This window comes from Halichoeres trimaculatus, unplaced genomic scaffold (assembly GCF_033239565.1).
Source record: "Halichoeres trimaculatus isolate MK-OKI-2021-1 unplaced genomic scaffold, fHalTri1.1 fHalTri1_scaffold_16, whole genome shotgun sequence".
NCBI classification, from domain to species: domain Eukaryota; kingdom Metazoa; phylum Chordata; class Actinopteri; order Labriformes; family Labridae; genus Halichoeres; species Halichoeres trimaculatus.
Window position 1 is genome coordinate 22,914,750 of NW_027437194.1, and position 23,457 is coordinate 22,938,206.

Consider the following 23,457-nt stretch of genomic DNA (forward strand, 5'->3'; position numbering starts at 1 on the left):
CTATGAATGAGACATTAACTCTTTAGATAATGATAAAGAAAATGTTTCACATGATCACAACAATCTTTAAAACACTTGGCACCCACACCACCTTTTACCTGTAATGTAGCTAGTTGAATGAGGAAGAATACTGAACATTTAATTTCTGTTGAAGTGTCAAGAACAACTTTCAATCTGCCCAGGTGAGAACAATGTGAAGCGCCTGTGAAGTTTACCCCAAAGTTACCTTCATAACTACGAACCTTGCGTCATATGAAACCTGGACAGGGAGAAAACACATTTCCCCTTCTGAAACAGTTGATTCGGACTGAGCTTTGTTTTATTAGGGTCCTCGGCCAACGGAAGAGGGCACCTTCTAGCAAGCTAGAAGGTGCCCTCGGCCGAAGGCCGAGGGCACTATTGTATTTCGTTCGTTTCTTTCTTATTATTATTATTATTATTATTCCACACGCGCTTTGAACGCTAATTAGACCCCCTAAACATGCTCAAAAACTCACCAAAATTGGCACACACATTATGGGTGCCGAAAATTTTCGTTTAATACCAAACATGACTCCCGCCATCCCATAATAATCTCTCTACAGCCAAAAAACCTTTAAAACACACAAAAATGCCTCTAGCTCGGGCCAGGAATGTCGTAGACACATGAAACCAACATCAACATGTTCGTCTCATTGAGACGCACAAAAAATATAGGAGGTATTTTTGCGTAGCTCCAACAGGAAGCCGGCAATTTGCCCGCCAAAATAAGAGTTTTCTGAAATTTAAGCCTCTCTACAAACATTAACTTGTCAATAACCAAAAATGGTCCCGGCATTAAAATTGGCTCACATGACAGACCAGACCCTGCTTTACAAAAGTTGTGAAGGAAGTTGTTGTTTCGGGCCCGGTTTTCGAATGGCGAGCCCTCAAAGTCGCCGACCGCTTTCAGCCGAATTTGGGCCTTCTCCATGTTAGCAGATGAGGCGGCCGGATTTCAGGTCAAAACACACATTCTACTAGTGCCGCATTTGGGCCTCTAGACAAAAAAATAAAAGTCATAGAGCTTTAAAAATTACATGGTAGGATTCCTGACAAAATTCCCTACAACCACATGATATTTTTACACAGATTAAGCCAACATTGTGACCTACAGGACAAGTACTTCGGACGTTTCTCATAAAAAAAAAATCCATTTTCAGCACTCTTCCATCTTTTTTGTGACGCATTTGTGCTTCTAGAGAAAAAAGTAAAACTCGTACAGCTTTAAAAATGCCAAAAATGGATTCCTGACAAAAATTCCTATCAAACATGATATTTTTGACACAGATTGGGGTACAATTGTGGACTCTGTGAGGATTTCTTTACATTAGATGCCTGATAAAAACTCCCTCCAGCTTCTAGTCACACTGGTGTCACGCTAATTAGAATGTCAAGCATGCAGCTGGTGATATCATTCAGCATAGCAGAGGATACGTTGCCATGGTATCAACTGACTCCCTGACATCCCATAATATTCTCTCAGAGCCATAAGGCTCACTTCCAGCCTACACACACCAAAACAGCCCTAACTGGGGCTAGGAATGTCGTAGACAGATGAAACCAACGCCGAAATGTTCGTCTTATTTTGTTGGACACATTGGAGGGAAAACCGGCAGGAGCCCGAGGACCCGTCTAACGCTGCTTGCAGCTTTAATTTAGTTTTTTATTTAAATGATTATAAAGTGTTGGGATGACTGCAGGTGTCTAACAAACCCCACAAAACCTGCATGATAGATAAATAAAAACATTGATTTCCAGCCAGCTTACCGTAACTGTAGTAGTAGAAGTAGAAGTGACAGGTACACCTCCAATGACGGCTCATGTAGCTTGGGTTACGCTAAAGCGCCATCTTCTGGATTTAGCACAGTAACACAACAAAATACCCCCTCTGCATTTTACTCTGGAGTATTGTTTACACTATAGTCCTAAACTTACAGATGAAACAGAAGCATCCCTTTTACACTATATAGTCATTAATATTGGCAATTAATCCTTTGACAGACCTTGTTTGTAAATTCATATTATTCATTTATTTATTCATCTTTTGACTTTCAATAAAAAAGCTTTGAAATTAGCTCTCAAGTTAAGTTGAGGAAATAACATCACAGTAATGGAGACACTTTTACAAAAATTAAACTTAAATGTAGGGTCTGCAGGAATTTCCGTTACTTATGGTAAACATAACACTCAAACTAGGCTCCTCCTCCTTGGATCAGTGCCAGCTGCAGCGCACACTAACAGCCTCTGACCAAAGTGACTTTAATATAGGGTGACCAAGCGTCCTCTTTTGCCCGGACATGTCCACTTTTTACGTCCTGTCCGGGGTGTCCGGGCAGGTTTAATAAATTCACGAAAATGTCCGGTGTTCACTGATTTTCATAGGACCATTACGCGCGCCCGTAAATTGACCAGCGCTTGCAAACAATACTATGATGCGCGTCACTTACCGAGAGGCTGACTTGTGGGCAGGTCTGCTCTACGCGTGCACACACACACATAGAGAGTGAGAGGGTCAGAGAGAAGGCGAGAGAGAGAGACATAGGCCGAGAGCGGAGAAGACATGGGGCTGTTTAGACAGCGGAGCTGTATTGCACAGAAGATGCCAAAGCATAAGTGCAGCTTCACAGATGAACAGCAAAAATTTTTTCCGACATATCGTCCCGGTCACGGGACAAGTGGGCGGCGGAGTGTACCGTGTGCAAAGCTGGCACATATGTCTCAGTGTCCAATAAAGGTGCTGGAGATCTCAAAGCTCACACCGAAAAACATTAAAAAAGCTGTGTGAGGTGAGAGTTCTTCTGCAAAGTTGACTGAGTTCTTTGTTAGACCTGGGAAAAAAAGAGGATGCTGTAAATGCAGCGGAAGGTGCAAAGGCATTTCATACTGTAAAACACCACAACAGCTAGGTCCATGGATTGCACCAGTGCCTTGCTAAAAAAGACATTTCCTGACTCTGACTTTGCTAAAAAGTTTAGTAGTGCTGGCACCAAGACTGAAGCCATTGTGGTGTGATAGCCCCCCATTCTGTTGAAGTCATTCATGAAGCACTCAAAAAAATCCAGTACTGTGGTGTTTCCACGGACGGGAGTAACCACGGAGCAGTGAAAATATTAAGAATATAAGAAGCCTGTCTGAATTTGTGTCTCGAGGCCAGTGCTGTTGTCCTCTTTTTTGGAAATCAAAATATGGTCACCCTACTTTAATATACTCACTAGCCCAGCAACCACCTGTAGGATCGCATTTGTACCTGGGAGAGACTTGAGAGCCGTGCAGCTGACTCGACATGTTAGCACAAGCTAACACAGGTATTTGACACATACCTGGTTGGCAGAAAGCTAACTTATGCTGCTCTTCATCCCGAGCTGCTCTCCAAGTTCGTGAAAGTGAGTGAAAGTCGGGCCAAGCTTTACCCTCGTTTAGGAAAGAAGCTTTATCTGTGGCGTTTCATTTCAATTTGGTTGTGTTTTTCTTTCTCCATGCTACGTCCACTATCCTAGCTGGTTAGGATAGCTTCTTCCATTCACTATTACCAAAGAAAAGTCACTTGTGCATGAGGCCCGCTGTGATTAACTGAGGTAGCCATATCCACTCTCCACCTAGACTGTCCTGAAACAACCAAGGGGCAACATCCGGTTAAGAAAAATGAGGCCTACGTGGCAGAACCAAAAGTTGCGGTTCATTGAGGCTGGCTGCAGAAAGACTGGAAGTCACGTACACACCCAGCCAAAAGAAAGACTTTTACGCCACCAAAAAGCCTTTTTACTTGGGATGGAACGGTTTACGACTAAAAATCCAGGCGCGTGTGCTTCGTTCGGTTCGTGTTGTTCTTTTTACTTCATTTTATACTCAGTTTGAAGTGAGTACGTAGTTCTGATCATACGCACGCGCAACTCAAAGTGAAGAAGCACAGCATGTATGACACAGGTTCATTAACTCATTTACTCACCGCTGTGTCATGACTGCAAGGCTCCACTGAAAGCCCAACTGAGCATGCCCAGTGGAAACTGGACTGTTGCAGGAATATGAATTTCGCAGTGATGTCAAAGGTCAGTGGGTGAGGAGCTTAGAATACCTGCACGCTTTAATGCCAGATAATCTGGAGAAATTATGAAATGAAAGAAATAACCTCAATCCCCAGAGGCCTCATTCCAGCTATTGCAAACCATTAAGTTCCTTTGCTGGATGAGGCTTTAGGTCCACCATTGTACCTGCAGCTCTTCATGGAGTATAAGTTTGTATGATAAGTTTACTGATGCACTGCTTAATACTTTGCAGGATGAGAGGTTTGGAAACTCAGCACCTTGTTGATAGTGAATGTGTATTCTACAAATTAAATGAACACAGATAAAAGAAACAGATCTTTCCTCTTTCTGACACAGACTGGTTCTTTTTCAAATCAATATTTGAAGCTTTGCATTATTTATTGTCTGCCTGTATCTGAATTTCCCAGACACTGAATCCAGACGTCAATCTGTCTTAACACACTTCACAATAAAGGACTTAAAAAGAGGATCAGCCAATCAGGAGCCGACAAGGAAGTCCACGTCTTCTTATTGGCACAGCCGGCGAGGGTTTGCATGGTGACACCTTGGGCTGTTTCTTTCACCAAACAGAGATGCTGAGCTCCGCTCTGCAGCTCCACGCCACATCCAGGGAGCGCGGGGCAGATTACGAAGGGATGTGTGTTTAAATTTAAAGGAGGAAATGATAGAGGCGGTATGACTTGGTGAGGAAATATATCAAAGATGCACAAACACACATATGCACACGGTGCTGCTTCATGTTATTCCCTTATGCCTTGAGCATTAACGCCGTCTCAATAAAGAAACGTGTGTACAAATAAAAATGTGACCCCTCTTTAAACACGTCAAAAGGAAAATAATTCCATTTTTTTTCAACTGGAGCTTCTGCTTGCAGAGTTTGCACCAAATCTCTTCCACCCCTTTAACTAAGTGTGTGAGTGAGAGCAGGATATATATGTTGGTAAAGGCGTTGGTGCATATATGCATGAATATTATCAACGTTTCATCAAACTCAGGTAGATTAGGGTTAGCTTCACTCAAGGGTTAAGAAGAGGAGCAGAGTGAAGGTTTACAGGAGAGAAATAAGGAGCAAAACTTAGATCTCATCGTTTAAAACGGCCTCCCTGCTCTGCACACACACTCACATGTGCAGGAGTGCATGCCCAGTGTGTGAGTGTGTGAGTTTCTGTGTGTGTGTGAGTGTGTCTCCCTCTACCATGCACATTCCCGGCACATGGCAACAGAAGCTAAATATAGCCCCAGCAGCCCGGCTTCACAGCAGGATCATGCTTCCTCTCTCTGCTGCTGTCCCTGTTTCTCTGCTTACCGCTAACACTCCTCTCCTCTCCCTCGTGCTCGCCTCTCCCCTCCTTCTTTCACTCCTTTCTTTTCCTCTCCATCGTATTCCTGCTCCCTGGGTTCTCTGACACAGAGCACCTTTTCCCTCTCCGGATTTCAAACCTCCTGGCGCACACACACACACACACACACACACACACACACACACACACACACACACACACACACACACACACACACACACACACACACACACACACACACACACAAGAGGATAGAGGTGGAAAATAAGTACTTATTCACATGTATTGATGCTGAGATATTCTTGTTTCATGCTGCTTTGACTGAACTTCACTGAGAGTAAATTATTGAAGCTTTCACACATTTTTCTATCAGAACATGCCGTCATGTTGTGAAGAGAACAGCTGTAAACCTTCCTCCTTGGTGACATTTCGTTTTCAGGAGCTTACATTGAAACCCAGGTTTACCATTTTTCAAATCTTTAAACGAAAGTTTGTTTCGTTCTTGTTGTGTATCCTGTTTATTTATTTACATTTCAAAGCATGACGTAGGCAGGAGCATAAACTGAGGCAATAGAACCTGAGGTGTGGCAAAAACAGCAGCAATCCCAGGTGAAGCCAAAGCATATGGAGCTCCTCCTACTGACTGGCTGCAGGATAGGTCTTAGACATGGGTCAAACTATACATCTAGATAGTTCTTATGATGCTGATTTTCTAATGATTTCTCCTTTTTCTGATAAGTTTACTTCTAATTTTCTCCTGGTCTCCTTACATTATACCCAGCTGTTTTGAATACTTGACTCTGATTGGTCAATATCACAAGACTCTTATGATATTTACCTCCACCAAGGAGGTTATGTTTTTTGGAACAACATAACTCAAAAAGTAAGACAAGGATCTTGATGAAATTTTCAGGAAATGTTCAAAATGGGATAAGGAAGAGGTGATTAAATTTTGGAGGTGATCCTAATCACTGTCTGGATCCAGGACTTTTTTAGAGGATTCTTTATCATTGTGAGATAGGGCTGTTTTCACCATAACTCCAGCATAAATGGTCGGATTGCATTGCAAAACAATACAAGACAAGGTCACCATAATTTCTGACGGAAGTAAAAGTACGATCCAGATCCTGGTAATATTCTAGATACTAAGATCTGGAATATGAAATATGTACTGGGTCATCATAATTTTCAACACTGTCAGGAAACAAATTATCGTACAAACCTGCAACTAACACCAAATTGTAGCAGACAGTCTGCTGAAAGGGAGTATAACATTAAAGTAGGACTAAAGTGTTGGTGAAAATCACAATATGCTTGGTGGAGGTCTGCGCTCTCTTAGTGCTTTTCTTGTTAGTCCATACTTTCATTACTGTAATCCCTCAAAGACTCTTAGGCTGGTCCAGAATGCAACATCATGTCCTGCAATCCAGGCAATCACAGCAGAGCTCATAAAGCTAATATCAATATCAACCGCTATTCATTTTTTTCTTTCTTTCTTTTTTCTTTTTTTTTTTTAAGCATTTTTTTTTAAGTATTTTTATTCTTATAGGACGGTTGAAAACAGAGAGTGGAGAGTTGATCTGTTGAGGCCTGTGTCCTGTGATCCAGTCATGACTCAAATCTTTGTCTCATACTTCATACTCCCAACAAATTTGATCAATCTTGGCCATCAAAAAAAACAAAACAAAACAACTCCCCCACACACACACACAAAGTCAAAGAAACAATAAAAAAATATGTTCTGAAACATCTCAAAGGGCTTTTACTTGAATAATCCACTGAAATATGTTGAAAGCACATCTTCCTCAACTAAAAGAGTTGTGCGTGCAACAGAGTGTTTTTCTACCTAATTAAATTACTCCTTTACTTCAGAAATAATCTGAATAGAAGTCGTCCATTTGCCTGCAGACGCTCTCATATTTATAGTGTGTGTGTGTGTGTGTGTGTGTGTGTGTGTGTGTGTGTGTGTGTGTGTGTGTGTGTGTGTGTGTGTGTGTGTGTGTGTTTGGCTCTGACTGATCTTGCAGGATAGTAATGGACTGCTGGGAGCATGTGGTATAATCCCGGCTTGATTTGGCACGCTGCCTGCTGAGGTATTACATTGCTCACAGGCTGCATTAGTCCCACTGTTCACATGCGTGCACACATCGCCGCTGCTGCTGCTGCCCGCGAGGTGAGAGCGAGAGCAAGTGGTGATGGGAGGTCAGCGGGGACATGGAGCCTTTCAGAGCGCAGATGAACACATTTACAGTGCAGGAGCACAAATGCAGACTCAACAAGGAGATAATGGATCCATGTGGGTTTCTGCTGCCTCTCAGAAGGATCATGGGAACCCATCATGTTTAAGTGAAGCTGCAATTATGCCCTCCATCACTGGTCGATCATGTAGTTTTCTAGATTTCTACAGTCCGCCACAGTCTTTATTAAAAGAGTTGTCATGTTCACAGTGGTGAAAAGTAACAACTCATGTCTCTGGTACTTCACTCGAGTATACATCTGAACTTCTTCAGACTTTAAAACTCTACTCGTGCTGGTTGCTGTACTCAAGTTTGCTAATGAATGAGCTAAAGTAGAGTGAGTACAACAACAACAACAACAACAACAACAAAAAACCCTCACGACTGGCTCAAAGTAGTTTTCTCCATAAGATGTCACACTGATTGTCACAGTGGGATCCTAAACTTATAGTTCCTGGAACACCTCTTCTAGGAACTATTTGATTCCAGTGGCCCATGGCCTGAAGTCCTTTGACGATCATAACAGCCTGGCTGGTGAAGCAGATGGATGAAGCTCAAGTTGAAAAGACGATTCAAAGCACTTTTTGAAACGTCTTTGAATGGCAAAACAACATCTGACCTCTGCCATCTGAAGCATGAAATCAGAACTTTTAGCAGTATGCACCCCTTTCAAACAGCTTTAGATCAACATTAAACACTTATCTGATGAAGAGGTTTGGGCATTTGAATCAAAAACTAAACTTAAATACATCCCAAGGACTTCTTCTGTGTTTTGTTGTAAACTGGATATCTTCTGACACATTCACCTGAAGGTCTCCAGTTTACTGGGTCACTCTTTAAACTGTAACACGGGGAGCTGACAGAGAAACATTTACACTATCCAGCTCAAAGAAGACCACTGTTTAGTAGTTATTAAACCAAGTCAATCACAGCTGGGGGTCATCTTATAGTGGTGGGACGGACGGAGGGGGAGAAACACAGTGGCCGCTCCAACCAGTCAAATATGTTCAGACTGGGATCAGAGAGAATATAATTAATTTAATTGAATTATCATTGTCCCTTTTTTGTTTATTTTGCATTTTCTGCCTTTATTTCTCTATTTTAATCTTTTATTGCATGTTGTTCATTGTGAATGGGAAAGGAAGTATTTCATTGAGCAGAAAAACAAGTTTCTTCACTGTTCATTTGACAATAATCACTTAATCGTTAGGAAAACGCTCTTTTTGTTAGTCACAAGCTTCTACAAATATTTAGGTCATTGGAGTGGCTCATCCATTACTCAGAGCAAACTAAAATCAAACATTTTTGTCTTTATACATTTTAATGTGACCTCTAAGTGTGAGTGAAAACAACTAAATAAAAGTAAAAAAATCACACTCTCTTCCTTTGTGATATAAGTTAAGAAGAAAACATATGGATCAGTAAATACCCATGAAACAAAATTCATTTTTAAAGGCGGTTATTTGTACATGAGAGCGAGTGAAAACTGAGCCCATGTCTGTTTTAATTGGAGAACCAGAGCTGCAGATGATGTAAGACTGACATCAGTTTCTCTCTGAAGGGGAAACAGCACTCACACATCCACAAACAAATGGTAATGTGTGAATGTATAAGAACAGATTTGAATAATTTGTGAATGGAACTGTGAACAAAAACTGTAGCTGTGAAAACACACCGAAACGAGAAGTGGGTTAGCAGCAGCTCGACCCAAAGGCTGTTGAAATCTGATGGTGTTAGTTTATTATCTGAGGGTTCCTGCTCCTGACAGTATTAAGATAAAGAGTTTTTTTTATATTTTGTATTATTTCTATTTTTTTTTTCTTGTTAAAATGTTCATATTGTATAGTACAGACATAATGTGAAGTAATAGAGGATTGGGGGGTTGAGGAACAGCTAAATAGAAAAGCTGATCTATCTGACATGTCTTTTTTTTTATCTTATTCAGGAGGTAAAATATACAATATTTAAAGAGATCGTAAAAAGTTGTCATTTCAACATAGACTGACTGAATAAGTGTATTTTTCATTTTTTCTGAACTCATAATTTGGACATGGGATTATTTTTTCATCTTTTCAGTCCAAAGGTATAGAGTATTGTACATGTCTTAAAGATTAAAGAGAGGTTATTGTGTAATAATATTTATATTTTGTAATATTTTTGCATGATTTAAAGCTCAAAAAAATCATTTTTTTTCCACTGGCGTTTTAGAACTTTGGTATCTCTCTGAAATGCTTTGTTTTAGCTGCATCCCTCTGATTGGCCAGCCCTGTGGAGGAGCGCAGCTATGGGCAGACGTTGATGTTTGAGGCCTGCCCCTCAAACCGAATGAATGTTAGAAAACGATGATAAATCCAGTAGTGATCGTGATGTTTCAGCTTGGAAATATTTGGTCAATGGACAGCCATCAGGACTGTAATCTTCAGACACCTTAAAGCTCCATGTTTCATGGTTAACCACTCAGGATAATCAAATGACCTTCATTAGAGCAAGGATGCCTCATTTTAAAATGATGAAAGGTGGTTTTTTTTGTGTCTCTGTATCTGTGAGAACAGGCCGTGAATGTAAATAAGTGCATGTGTGTGTGAGACCTCAGCTCAGGACACTCAGCTGCTCCAGTCCCAGCACACAGATCTCACTCTTAAAGGATTATGTTTTTAAAGAGTTTCATCATGAAGAGTAAAAAGCTTCACTGTACTCCAAAAAAAAAAATCTGACACAGCCGTGACCCTAGACATCTGCTTTTTCCTGGAAGAGTGTCCAGAAAGACGGAAAAAAAATAATGTGACTAATTTCATGGTCATAACAAAAGAAATAATAATATTGCCACATCAAAGCATGATAAGGAGTGATATTCAATTTTTTTTAATATTCTTTCAACTACTGAATCATATATCTTACTCTGTACCTAAAGGGGTGTGGATATTTTTCACTGTGGAGCTTTAATATTGTCACAAAACCAGTCATCATTAATGTTTGACGCTATCTTGGAAATCAAACAATCTTAAAACTCACTGAATTTGTAGTTAAGATGTAAATGTTTGGTCTAGAACAGACTGTTTGTGTTATGTTCATGCAAATTCCTCTTTACTAAAAATCTGCCTGCTTTTGCTCTCCGTACAGATCAGACTGTCATTCCTGCAGACATCAAAGTGTGCTGAAATCAAATTGGTCAATACTAAGAGGACTTCAAACGTACTACAAACAGACACCAATGCTCTCCACATTCTGACTTCCGGCAGGGATGAAACAGTTCTTGGGTTGCGTCTGTTTGGATGTCAGAATCCAACACTTTTCAAACCAGGTGAGAAAAACTTTAAGTCCACTGACACACAAATTGAGCAAAGTGCTAGTTCAGCCTGGCCACAAAAAAAGGGTAATATGGATCCTCACTGATGCTCACTCTGTTCTGGACCCTGGAGCTTTTTGCTGCTGCTCTCCCTGCTTTAGGCTTTACATGGGGTGTGCTCTCCCCAACTCAGACTTTGGCATGTGGCAGTCCTCCATTGGGCTCAGTGGTAAAGTCATCACTTTTCTATTGAGGGCTCCATTCCAGCTCCTGCAGTCACATGCTGGAGTGTCCTTGAGCAAGACACTAAACCCCAAATTGCTCCCACTGTTGGTCAGTGGTGTGTGATAGATGTGAATGTGTTAGTTAAGTGAAATCTAATGTATGTAACAGAGAAAAAACCTCTACCATCAGTGTGTGAATGTGGTGTGGATGGGTAAATGGGACTGGCAGTGTAAAGTGCTCTGAGCAGTCCAAGAGACTAGAAAAGCACTAAGTACTGGTCCATCTACAGTTCAGAGTCACACCACTACTTAATTTGAATTTATGAAGTATTTTGGCGAGTGCGATCCTGTTTGAACCAATACTTTAATACTACGACAAAGTTTATGAATCTGAGATAACCAGTCTCCTGAGTCAAGGTTAAACAAAATCATAAAAGAAATGAGATCAGAACGGTTTAATGACTTTCAGTTTGAAGTAAGAACAGATCATGTAAAGCTCTTGGAAGTTACAGGGCTGCAGTGTGTGCTACCAGAAGCCCTCAGCTCACACTTCCATTAATGAGGCCCTGTGTGCATATTTAAGCAGATGCAATGCTTGTCAGCTCCCATATTACAGGACAGCTTCATTCCTCTGAGGGTCTGAGGTGAGAGGCCTGCTCTTTGTGGTTCTTAATGAGAGCTGACAGAACACTGCAGCAGCTAAAGACAACAAATCCTCCACACTGACTGACTATAAGAGAAAGAGGAGGGATACTGAAATGACACAAAAAGAGATCAGTTATAAAAAGACTGGCTCAGTATTGACATGTGGTCTGTGTGAGTACAAGGGCAACTATGCAACCGTGGAGTGACTCACAGCGGACTCAACAAGTGATGAACAGTAGTTTGTTCACTCTCTGGTTTGAAGCTCAACATATTTTCTTTTTTGGTATTTTGGAACTCTTTCAGTGGTTCAGGCTTCATGTTACTCACAAAACACCTTAGTGATATTTCCTAAGATTTGGATCCAGACTGTGTTGACTCAGTGCCTCCTAAATTCTAGTGGAGAATATTTCAAAGCGTAGGGATTCTGCTTTCCCTTATTTCAAACATAGATATATAGTCACTGGGCTGTATGTTCACACTGGTAGATTTTCAAACCATGACATATTCAGATGTCATAGAAATCCCTGAATATATCTCATGACACTATGGAGGGACGGGCCAGAAACACCAAGGTTTGCCTATAGCTCCGCCCCTTCACAGGCCTCCAGAGAACTGGCCAATCAAAGGGAAGGGGGTTTGTGGAGTGGGAGCTCTTAAAGAGACAGCTGCTTAAATGAAGTGTTTTTGACAGATGCTGGAATAAGGGTTTCGTAAAACACCAGTGGGGGAAAATGGGGATTTGTAATGAGCTGAAAATCATGTAAAGCGACTACTAGGGGCACAAAAGGGACAGAATAAGGACCAAAAAATAAAAGCAAACTACCCTCTCTTTAAACTGTGTATTGTGGATACTACGCAGTTATCAATAGAGCGTGGACATAGCATTTCAAAAGCAGATTATTGAAAAAGAAATGTTGATGTTGGAAAAGGAAAGACAGCATTATGAGAGCCAATATTTTCTGAGCATTGCACTAACTGATGAAGATCGAGTAGAAGTGTTGATCATTAAAAAGGCTCATCCTGAAGCACTACCACCACCACAGCACATCACAGACTTAGTGAGAAGGAGTAAAACTGTTTTGACCGTATGTTCAGAAACATAACCTAATTCATCATGACATGAAAGAAAATAATTCAGAACAACATCACGGACGAGGAGCCAATGGGAGGCTGCAGATAAGTGTATGCAGATACTTTATGTAGGTCAAGAACCCAGTGAGTTCTACCAGAGACAGTTAGCAGCAGTCTGTGAGCTGACCTCTTATGAGGGACTGAACCAGAGGATGGGTTGCTCTGTGACTGGGGAATATGTATTTGGTGATATATATATAGGTTTGGTTTAATGACAGCCTGTACAGGAACCTATAGAACACAAACTGTGTGTTTCAGAGTTCCTTGCAACTATTAAAAACAGAGATTATGGACAGAAAGGCACCGTGAAGCTTTTCATTACATTTTTAGGCTGGCACTTTTTGGTAGTGAGAGGATTCTCCTGACTGCTTTTGTAAAGTCCGTATACTTTTAGTTTCCACTGGAGACAGGCATTGTTTGGGTACACATTTCTTCCCACCAAATGATTTTAGATGCATCTCTACTTCTTTTGGTAGGGATTTAAAACAAGTGTTAGGTATAGGGATGGGTACCGAATTAGGTACTTTTATTGGTACCGACCAAATTCTGTCAAAAGTACTGGTACCAAATCACGTAAAATCAAATAGTACCATGTTTAGGTACCTAAATGCATCCTTGTGACTGTGAGTGAGTTGAAGTGTAGGCGATTTTCCATAATGGACTTGAACACAGCATTGCAAGGTTATATATCAAAGAATACATAGGTTAAATTAAAAAATGATGGTTTTTATTGTTAAACAAGTTATTTTCTACCACATAAACACAAAAAAGTACCAAAAATGGTAGTGTTGAGCACAAATACCGATTGCCAGGTACCGTATCGTTTTGATGTGAAAAGTACCCATCCCTAGTTTGGTACCCTTGCCATGTTTTCTCCAAAATAGTTGGACTGTAAAGGATTCTTAATTTGCTCCAACAGAATAGTCCTAGAAATATTTTTAAGATGTTTTCCCGAATGGTGAAAAACATTTTTAACCTTTTATTCACTGATTGACTCTCTATTATGTATATCTTTTTTCATTATATATATATATATATTTTCTTTTTTTTTTTTCTTTTTTTTTTTTTTTCATGCCCATTAAAAAAAACAATAAAACTACTCTTTCTTAGTTTCACTAATGCAAATCTGTAATTACAAGTAACACACACTACATCACTGAAAACTCAAATCCAGGTATGTCCTCATATCAGAAGCATAAAGGATCCAGCCTGTGGAAAATGACTCTTTCTTTGTTGGTTTATTTACTGGTTCTGTGATGATTGTGGTCTTTAATTTTTTTTTAACGTTTTTTGTATTTATCTTCAATCTATCTCAAATTTGAACTTAAAATGTTAAGTTAAGTTATCAATAAGACAAAAAGACATGCTAACAGGCAACTTAGTAGAAACGAAAGGCGAAGTTTTCCACTTACTCTTGTACATCTGCCACACAAAGGGAGTACCATTGGTTCCTTTCAAAATAGGAGCCTATTTGTAATCAGAATAGAAAATACAGTTAGTTAAAGGACCGAGAGGAGTCAAACTAAATATTCAAAATGTAATTTTTTTAGTTTCAAGGTTAAACATAATATGGGTTGGTGACATCCTAAAATATGTTGTCTTAAGCACATTTACTACATTCATGAATTAATTCTGTTTTCAGTTATGGTTGAGTCAACTTTAAAAACTCTTAAAAAACAGACAGCACCTATTAGTGTGATTTTGAATAATTGTGAATTGGTACTTTCACTTTAGTGAACAGTGCTCACATGTTGCTTGTGGGAGATAATGAAACAGCTGAGGTGCTACAGGCTGACCTGTGACCTCACAGAGGGGATGTCAGACTACCTGCCTGCATGTGTGTGTGAGTGTGTGTTCTGCAGGAGGATCTTGTGCGTGCCACATGTGAGCAGATCTCAGCACAATCAGCCTGTTGTAGCCCCGTGTCCCCAGGCACTGAGGTCCTAACAGCACAGCTGACTCCTTGACCAGGAATGTCGAGTCTGCGGAGGCCTCCCACATTAAAATAGCCAGCGTGCCCTGTCAGCACACCCTCACAGCAAACGCATGGCCGTCTAACAGCTGCCAAATTCACAGAGCTACCGAGGAGAAAAGGAGGAAGAAGCAACAACAGGAGGAGAGATCAGCACGAGGGGAGGAGGAGAATCAAATTACTCCCCCCTTTCTGCTCCTCACAGCAGAGTCAGAAAACAAGCTGAGCTGTATGTTAGCTCACAGTCTGTTCATGTGACGGCTGCACTGAGGGATGTATGGGCTGATAAAGAATGACCACCACTAAACGGCACATCGTCTCGATTTGCTGTGGATCCATAAACAAGCTGTTGTTATGAGTAGATGTTTCCTGCAGACACTTTTCATTAACTTTACAGACAGCTGCTGCCTCTGTGTGTGTGTGTGTGTGTGTGTGTGTGTGTGTGTGTGTGTGTGTGTGTGTGTGTGTGTGTGTGTGTGTGTGTGTGTGTGTGTGTGTGTGTGAGCAACTGTAGTGCATGCTCCCCATAACTTCGAAGATTTCATAATGGATCCCATTTAAACTGCAATTACCAATAATCTGACTAATATTTCCAAGATTTATGAGCCTAGATTTCTGTAATAATGTTTACCTGAGGCCAAAAAAAGGTTACCTAGGCTTCCTTCAGTTTACTCCAACATGTGCCAAAAAGGATTGAATAATCACAAGTAAAAAGTCCAATCAGGAAATACTTGACATGTTTGCTAATGAGTATTTGACTGATTCATCGGCAACATGTTCTTTGATTCAGGATTTATCCAGCATTAAGTCCCAGGAACAGTGTCTTCTTTCACTGAGGGATGTGTCCTAATTCTTTTTTGTGCACGAACACGTTTCAACAACTAGTAACGAAATATTTTCAGCCAAAACATATGAGCACTTTTCTCCATTCTCTGTTTCCTTCCTGCACATTTGACCTCTGCCTGTTAACACTGTGGCAAAAATGTTACCTTAGCATTTTAAAATAAAAAAACAGCATGAAAAATATGTGTCATACTGTTCTGAGTCACCTGGATAGCAGAAAACGTTTTACAATCGTGGTAAATGTCCAACCAGTCACCTGCAGAGAAAAGAAAAAGACAGAAACTTGCACGTCCACAGCGAGGGGCTAAAAGACACAAATTGAGAGACAGAGACGTCACTCAAAGTCAAAAGACAGTGGAGTGTGCTTGGGTAGTTATTTGTGTGGTTTGTCTAAGTGGTGTAGCCGTATCTGAGTATTGTGCATCTCCTCATTTGAACACACCACAAACTCAGAGCAAGAGTAAGATTTGTTTGTCTTTGTTTATCGCTGAGCTTTATCAAAGCTACAAGTATTCACTCCAACCTGAGAGAAGACGTGAAGAGCTAAACTTGAGTTTTATTCCAGATTAACACTTTAGACTAAGTTATCTGTGCTTCTAGTGGCTGGGTTGCTGCTTTATTTCACAGAAAATATTTTAGAAATCCAAAATGTTTTCTAAATGAAAATGAGGTAGTAGAATGCACACGCATGTGCTCTTGACTTCACTCATGTGAAACAACACATATCTAACTTTTTAAAAATTACTTGGATATTTAAAATAGGTATGTCCTGATCTGATACAACAGCGTATTGCAACATTTGTAAAGTGAGTGTTACTCGAGGAGGTGCCAACAGGACTCACTTTTATACAACAAAAATGATTCGTTATTTACCACAGAATCACCCAATGGAGTGTGGGATTTATCGGAGAAAGGTATCGGATCAGTATTGGCATTACATGTGAAAAAATTGGCTCGGGAGTCAAAAAATCTGTATCGAGACATCCCTAATTTAAAGAGAGGGTACTGTGCTTTTTTGTCTTTATTCTGTCCCTCCAGGGCCCCCATACATTTAAACTATTTACAGCTCAAAATAACGCAAATTTTTCTCTTACTGATGTTTTACAAAACCCTCATTTCAGGGTATTTTACAATGGTGTGTTTTGATAAGTTCACACAGATTCAGGGATTTCTACAACATGTGAACATGTAGAGCTTTGACAGTCAGCACAAGTTTAGTCTGAACATACAGGATTGTTACCTTATATGTTTAAAGTGAAAACAGAATAGCCCTTCTTTAATGCTCTGTGTGCTGACATACATGGATCTTGACTTTTCCTGTTGATGATAGCTGCTTCAAACTTTTGCAAAAAAATGTTATTAGTTTTTGAAATATGATGCATTATAAGCTCAACCTCAAAGTCTAATCTTTAATAAAACGAATAATAAGATATGATAATAAACAGCCTTTTAACATGATTAGGTATCTAACTTTTCATTTTCTTAAAAGCAAAGTGTGCTCTATCTGTCATCAAGTCTGTCTGAATCAAAACATTACAAAGGATAGAGTTTGAAGACATAATTAAGTAGATAAGTCTGCAGTCAGTCAAGAGAGGATTCGAGTTGTCAAATTCTAGCTCCATCTAATGAAATAAAAAGATTCATGTGTGAATGGTTTTGGTTGTTTCCAACATCTGAAGATATGACATTATTTTAATGTATATTATAACATTTAAGGACTTCATCTATCAGATAACAATCACTGTTTGCGAGCTTTGGTAGTTACAGTATGCGTTTGTGTTCAGTGTGATCGTTTTAAATCCTCGCTCTGACCCCTCAGTGGCAGTATAATAATCCCAGTCTGGATTTGATGGTGCTGGATTTCTCAGGAAGGAGTTTGTTTTTTTTGTGCTGAAAGCTGATATCAGCGAGCGAAATGACAAAGGAAAATGTAAAAAGGAATTTCTCTGGTTTCAGTTTATTTCTTGTGCCAATCATATTTGATTTTATATATCAAAAGATTAATGCTGTAATTTTTTTCCATTTTGTCAAAATTTTCAAAATTGTCCCAGTCGGACTTCTTAAATATTAGGATATGCATTTGTCTTTGTCATTAATGGCAGTTAGCTAAGAGTCTGAGGTTTTGAACAATAGTTGAACGTAAGTTTATGCACCATTTTGCAGCCAAATAAGTATAATAAATAAAATTAATAAGCTTATAAGAAAAAAAAACAGAACAATCTTGAGATGCAACCCTGAAGTATATCTTAAACCTGATCGAATGGTTGACTACAGCAAAGAGTTCAAGTGCACAAAAATAGTCCTCCAATTCATTCAATAAAAACAAATATTTGTATTTCAGGTAACTTTCTTTCAGTGTAAGCTCCAGCATTTGAAAGTATACAATCACAACATTATTGCATTTAAAGTTGATTTAATTAAGGAAGAGTTATACTTTCACTTTATGAAAAACAAAAAATAATCTGGAGGTTTGAGTCACAACTTTGTTTTAAGAAATTAACCTTTTTTATTTTTAAATCTTGAAGTTCCTTTATATAATACACTTTTCTTTTAGAAGTATTTCAAAATATCTTTTGCTGGTTTTGTTCAGTAATATTTTCCTATAATCTCATTTTAATATAGTTCTCTTTTGAAAAAAAAGAAAAAAAGAAGAAGAAACGAAAAACATCCATCATCAGTGTGTTTCTGTCCAGGGTCTTCAAGTGTTGGAAGATGTTACATCAGAAAAATGGCCTCAGGCTGGTGTTAAAGATGGCCGTCTGTTTGTCCGTCTGTCCTGCTCTGACCATGACAGAGAGGATGATGGGATAAAAATCATCTCCGGCAGAGCTGGAAGGTCAAACGTAGTGCTCCCGTCCAGTGAACAGATATTTGGACCCTTGTTGTGGCACGAGGGAGCAGAGGAGCATCATTTCAAGTCCCAAATATAGACATGCTGTATATCTATATCATTAAATACAGAATATCTTTGTTTTGTCCCCTGGGGCGTAGGACTGGAGGGGGGCAGAGGGGGCCCACCCTTACAGTCCTCTCCCCACGTGTTGGATCTTCAAAGCGGCAGTTCTCAAACACCAGGGATGCTCTGGTGTGAGAAAACACAGCTTTGTCCTCCTCATCGAGTGAAACCGGAAACAATAGGACTTAAAAACACTCGCTAAGATTGTATGTATAACATAAAACCCAGCTGATGCACACTGTAACTGACTGCAGGAGTCAAAGCTTTAGTTTGAGTCCACGAGGCGAGGCCCTTGTTGTTCAGGCTTAAAGATAATCCTCTCATCAGTAACTTCCCCTAACATTTTGGGTAATCTTTTTCGATTAACTGCCGCCTGCTGCTGATGCTGCTGCACAGCTCCATCAGCTGATAACACAAACACATCACAGCAGCTTTCTAAACATTCCCCTCAGCTTCATCTGACTTGCAAAAATCCCACAATCTGCCCACCAAGGAGAGACCTGGACTGGAACAGGAATACAATGGATGCTCCTTAAACTGAGCAAGGAAAACATCTTAAACAGGTTGACTCCTCACTCTTTAAATATTAACTATGTTGCAGATAGGAAAGCATTCGACAACCTGTCTTTTTCTACTGTTATAAAAGCCAAATTGCTGGTTGTTCTTTTTCCTTTTTTTTGTATTTTTCTTTTTACAATAAAGCACTCTCTTTTTTCAGCCGATGAGATACATAAAACTCTCATTTGCACATTTAATCCACTTGCAAAGATTCACACAACCACTCCAACCTTCGACCCTACAAACTTTTTAGGATAATACACCAAAATTCCCTGCACATGTACTTGTTTTTTACTCCACGATACTTTAGTAGGCTATAACAGCACGATTTGTCATGCACTTATCTCTTTTTTATCTTTTGCAAAATACCCCTGGCTATATTGCAGATCTGTCATGGACTAACAGCTGTTTCTTTTCATTTCCTCTCAGTCGTCATCCACGTCCTCTCCCTCGGACTCGTCTCTCCTCTCGTACATTTTATCCCTCTGCCTCTCCTGGATCTCCTTCATCTCCTCCGCGTATCTGCTGAATGCTCCCCCGAACTTGCTCCAGGCTTTGAAGGGGATGGTGATAGAGTTCCTGTAGCTGGGCTTTACCTCGCTCACACGCAGGAACACTCCGTATTTGTTGGACCCAACGTCGAAGAAGAACCGTTTGGAGTCCACCATGATGGAGGTGCCCTCGGGGAGCTCGCTGTACCCCCCTGCGGCGGCGGTGCCCCCGGCCAGCTCATCGTCGTCACCCCCGTAATCATCTATGAGCTTGGCGAGGGCGTCTCTGAACTCTATTAGCCCCTGAGCCGGGAGGGCTATGGTCTGACCGGCCAGCATGCCGCCCCCAGGGCCCCCAACTCCGAAGCCGGGTCCACGGTTAACGGTCTGCCGAATCCTCAGGAACCTCCCCCGCTGGTTCTCCTTCAAGTCCAGGTAGTATTTACGGTTGTCCCGGACCAGAAACTCACTTTTCAGAGCTCTCCTAGGCCCGCCGTCCTCTCCCGCAGAAGCCTGTGCGATCTGCTCCGGACTGCTAGGCCCAAGCTGGGCGTAGTGCTCGATGAAATCCCCGAGGTAGTCCCGGAACTCCGCCGCCACCGACAGGGAGAGGGTCAAGCGACTTTTGGAGCCCCCGGCCCCCACTTCTGCGATTTTGATGAACCTGCCCTTGCTGTTCTGCTTGACATCCAGGTAGAAGCGCTTATTCTGGATGTCCAGGCGCTTGGACGCCAGCTCCTGGGTCTCCTGGTCCCTCTGGAAGTGCTGGAAGCCACCTCCACCTCCTCCTCCCCCGCTGCTGCCTCCGCGCTCACTCCCGCTGTCTCCATCCGCCATCTTCAGCTCCACAACCATTCGGCTCCTCTGCTGCGGAGCTGCTTTCTGCGCGCGCCCCCTCCACGCTCAACAACACGGCACTTTAGAACGCTTTTCTATTGGTTAAGCAGCCTGTCACTTCTGCAAGTTCACACGGTTACTGCCCTCCTATTGGATGGTTGCTTTTTTAACATTACGCCTACAGAAAGAATCCCTCGACAGCCATTGGCTGAGAATGAGGTTCCGTTTGCGTACTTCTTGTTTTTACACACTCCTACTAGTTGTGAAATCTCGCAGTTTTATGACATAATGTGATGAAATTAAAATTTTAAAGCGGTTTTGCTTCAGTTGTTGAAATGTGTCGACATATTTTGTTTTCTTAAAAACAATACATGCGGGGCGGAATCTGGGAAGGTTTGAAGGTCGTGATTTTGTTCGGTTTGACTTACTTAGACTTAAGCCAAACTTGGAAGATATTTGCAATTTTTTAAAATATTGCGAGAAAACGGAAGAAGTCGTTTTATTTATGCCAGAGCGGAAACACCCTGAAATCTCATTTTAATTTCACCACAGTAATGATAATGCAGATGTTGTATCAGTCCTGACCGGTCCTGACCAAGGTGCGTCGTTACAATTTCGAAACTGTAAAGACGCCATAGAAAGACGCACCATGACTGACGTAACTTTTGTCATTTGTCGGGCAGTCTGGATCCTTCTTGCTATATTGTTTCAACTTACTAGTTAACAAGTAAAAAAAGAAGCCTTATGTGGACACAATTACCTTGGGATAAAGATATTTTTCTTAGTAAAAAATAGTACATTTTCTCATTGTTTCACGATAGAAATCCAATCAGTATTAAAAAATAAATAAAACTCAGTGAATGTTTAGACCTTATATGTACATTTACATCTGAAATTTTTTTCCCCAAAAAAAACATATTCCACCTCCTAATTTAGCCTAATGTGAACTCAATTTTTTCTTGCAGTAACATGCTGACTGTACAGTTGTATTATTTTGTAGCGAGTATTTTCATTTTACCATTATTTTGTTAATACTGTTTTTTTCATATAGCTGTGTTTTGCACCTGACAGGACTGCTTTAATTTTGCCTGTATAGCAAAGATAAAGGGACCTGAATTGCAGAGCTAGTTTGTGCCTTGAAATTTTGGGGACACCATTATCTGAGGTCAAGATAAAACCTGGAGAAAAGAACTGAAGTTGACTCGTTATCATGTGGATAGTGATGAAACACTGTGTGGATGCACACCTTTTTGCCCATTATAAGAAAAAAAGAAAGAAAAGGACTTGATGAAAGCATTCCCTAATAAAGTCTCTTCTTAAGCATTTAGATAGTCACATTTAAAGAAAACTCATGAAATAGAATTATGAAATAATAGTTGACATTATGAGATAGTAAAAAAAAAAAAAAAGAGAAAATAAATTCTTGGAAAAGTCATCAAGCTTACTGTTGCAGCACCTGTCACTGCCCAAAGGAGGCAGCAAAGCTCAGTTCTCTTGTTAGGTAATCAGGTTCATTTTCTTTCCTTCAACAATAAAACGTCAGCAGCACCTGTGACTCCAAACCACAGCAGCAGTGCAAACAACTCTGCTGTGTGCCTCTGCAGCTACTCCATGTTCTGATATCTGCTGGTTATCACTGAGCTTTAAGGAGATGCTAAGAGTTCTCATGATATAATCAAAGAAAAAGAAAAAAACTGAAAGCATGTGCACTAAGGGATGAAAAACAGAGAAAGACACAGCCAGCCAGACCCCAAATAGTTTCTTAACTATGTAGAAAACTCTCAAACTTTACTAACTTGAGAACTGATTAACAGTATTTATGAATATTTCCCTCCTACTTTGCAGTTGTTTTGGCTTTGATAGCGAGCCGGGTGTTCATTTGGATTGTTCTGATTGATTTATGTGTTTTCATAAAAAATAAGTGGGACATTTCTTCAAAATAATATTGAGCAATCGGGTCATAGTGTCTTTAAACCACCGAGGTTCCTGGAAATATGACATAGGAAAGTTCCTCCCTGTATTTCATGGAAAAGCAGACTGTTTTTGGGATTGTGCAATCTAAAAGTCTGCAAATAAAATCAAGTCAATGTGATCCTGAACACACATGAAACAGAGGCACAATGTGAGGCTCTGGTGCTTAAATGTCTCAGAAGGTTTATCATCAGTTCAAATAGACAGAATTAAGAACTGAAAGATCAACATTTTTGATTGTTGATTTGGTCTTCTAAATGTGACTGAATGTTGTTTCATAAAGTGAAGACTGAAACATTCAGTCCTGCTCTGGTCTGCCACACGTCAGAGTATCATAGCCAACTTAAAGCAGCTGGGAGTGTTTTTTATTTTCAAACGACACTTTTTTTTCAGGGCATGTGTCCACAAACAGCTACTTGAAGAATGATTTCAGGAAGTTTTAGGTCCTGGAACCACTCTGGAGCGACAGTATGGTTCCCATGATCTAGTGTCTGTATTTCTACTGAGGCTTAAACTCCTGTGAAGATTATTCATATCAGTCCAGTGTTGTATGGAGAAGAAATAAAAGTAATTTCACTATACCACCTGACCAGTAGGGGCAGTATGATGGCAAGGAATGACATTCAGCAATTACGACATAAAGGAGTAGATGGGCCTGTTAGCAGGAGGATTCAGTCTATTTACACTGTATGTTGTGTATGTTGTATGTTTCATAGCAAGTCCTCTGTGAAAAAATTTAACATTTTTAAAATGTGTAGCTGTAACAAACATGTCAGAAAATATACAGTTTTAATTTAGCATTTATTTTAACAATCTTATTTTACAGAAACTCAACAATAGAATTCAAATAAAACATTTGATAAATTCATTTTAAATATTTCCAAACTATACATCAAGCAGAGATACACACAAAAATCACAGTATTGCACGCCCCCTCTGTC

At 40.2% G+C, this 23,457-nt stretch overlaps 1 protein-coding gene across 1 annotated transcript; it reads right to left on the reverse strand.

Annotated features, from left to right (window-relative positions):
• Window positions 1-18,015: 18,015 nt before the first annotated feature.
• Window positions 18,016-20,596, reverse strand: purbb (purine-rich element binding protein Bb). The gene has a single exon (XM_074690735.1). It carries the CDS (start codon window positions 20,561-20,563, stop codon window positions 19,643-19,645), a length of 921 nt encoding a protein of 306 aa, XP_074546836.1. The 5' UTR covers window positions 20,564-20,596; the 3' UTR covers window positions 18,016-19,642.
• Window positions 20,597-23,457: the final 2,861 nt, after the last annotated feature.